This window comes from Emydura macquarii, unplaced genomic scaffold, assembly GCF_026122565.2.
Source record: "Emydura macquarii macquarii isolate MOO-44397 ecotype Brisbane River unplaced genomic scaffold, CSIRO-AGI_Emac_v2 contig_2325, whole genome shotgun sequence".
NCBI lineage: Eukaryota > Metazoa > Chordata > Testudines > Chelidae > Emydura > Emydura macquarii.
In genome coordinates, this window is record NW_027132462.1 from 148,172 (window position 1) to 149,773 (window position 1,602).

The 1,602-nt window shown below is 45.7% G+C and overlaps 1 protein-coding gene across 1 annotated transcript; it reads right to left on the reverse strand.

Annotated features, from left to right (window-relative positions):
• Positions 1 to 323: 323 nt before the first annotated feature.
• LOC137161591 (olfactory receptor 51G2-like) lies at positions 324 to 1,259 on the reverse strand. Its single transcript, XM_067560973.1, has one exon. It carries the CDS (start codon positions 1,257 to 1,259, stop codon positions 324 to 326), a length of 936 nt encoding a protein of 311 aa, XP_067417074.1.
• Positions 1,260 to 1,602: the final 343 nt, after the last annotated feature.

Here is a 1,602-nt window from a genome sequence, read left to right on the forward strand (position 1 = left end):
GAAGAGTTTCCATCACTTTAAGTTCTAAGTCGTAACCCTGTGCTCCTATCCTGTGACTCGGAATAGGATGGAGGGTCTTGTGGGTAAGACAGGGCACCAGGATTTAGGCAACAAACAAAAAAATACAAACTCTGGCAAAGACTCCCAGTATGACATGGGACCTTGACCAGCAGAGCAGTGCACAAACCACAGGACCAGCCTCCCAGCTGGTCAGGCTGGATCCCCACTGTCCCTGAGCTTCGTGCTACATAGTTGAGACTGCTGATAGCAAGAAGTCAGTTACAGGGGTTTGATTCTCTGGAGCTGGGTGATGAACTGACACTTCACTTGACGAACACCCTGATTATCCTCACACGAATTGCTTGTATTTTCATGCTGTACACGATTGGGTTCATCAGGGGCGGGACCAGCATATACACGTTGCCCAGGACAATCTGAAATATCGGAGAAGAGTTCTTCATGAATCTATATATCACAGATAAGCCAAGATGTGGTATGTAGAAGAGAAGGACGACGCAGACATGGGAGACACAGGTATTCAGGACCTTGAGGTGCTTCACGTGGCATGCGATGCTCAGCACTGATTTAAAGATCATCACATAGGATAGGAGGATGAGCAGCAAGTCCAACCCCCGTGAAGAGACTGTTAAAAAGAAAGCATAGATGATGTTCACTCTGATATCTGAACAAGCCATCGTCATTACGTCATGGTGAAGGCAATAGGAAAGGGAAAGGATGTTGTCCTTACAGTATTCACGCTGTTTCAGGAGAATGGGGAGTGGTAATATTAGGGTTACCCCTCTTAGCAGACACACCAGTCCCATCTTAGCTATTCTCGGAGGGGTTAAGATGGAAGCATATCTCAGAGGGTTACAGATTGCCACAAAGCGGTCAAACGCCATGCACAAGAGCACAGAAGATTGAATTATCGTAAGCGAGTGGATGAAGAACAGCTGGGCAAAACAGGCATCGTGGCTGATTTCCCTAGAATGAAACCAGTATATGCCCAGTGTCGTCGGCATGGTGGATATCAATAACCCAAAGTCTGTGATGGCCAACATGGAAAGGAGAATGTACATGGGCTCATGGAGAGATGGATCTGTTTTTATAATGAACAGAATGAATGAATTTCCTAATATGGAAATAATGTACATTAAGCAGAAGGGGATGGAAATCCAGACATGGACGTCTTCCAGGCCAGGTATTCCGGTGAGAAGGAAGACTGCTGGTTGAAATTTGGTGTCATTGACAGCTGGCATGATGTACTGTGTGGGTCCAAGGAGTTTTGAACTTTACTTCCTGAAAGGAAAAGTAACAGAAGACTAGATAATATTGAAGGAGACATCATTCTGCTCTCAGTGCATGTCTAGAGTCTTCCAGAAGGTCAAGGAAGATCACTAAAAACATACTCTTGGATTTACACATGATGATTACCTGTTCTGTTCATTCCCTCTGAAGCATCTGGCATTGGCCCTGTGGAAGACGGGATACTTCATGGGCCATTGGTCTGACCCTGTGTGGCCGTTCCTATATTCTCATGTACACCACCGATAGGGAATGCCAGACTGGATTAGACCTGTAGTACATTTAGCCCCTTTTCCT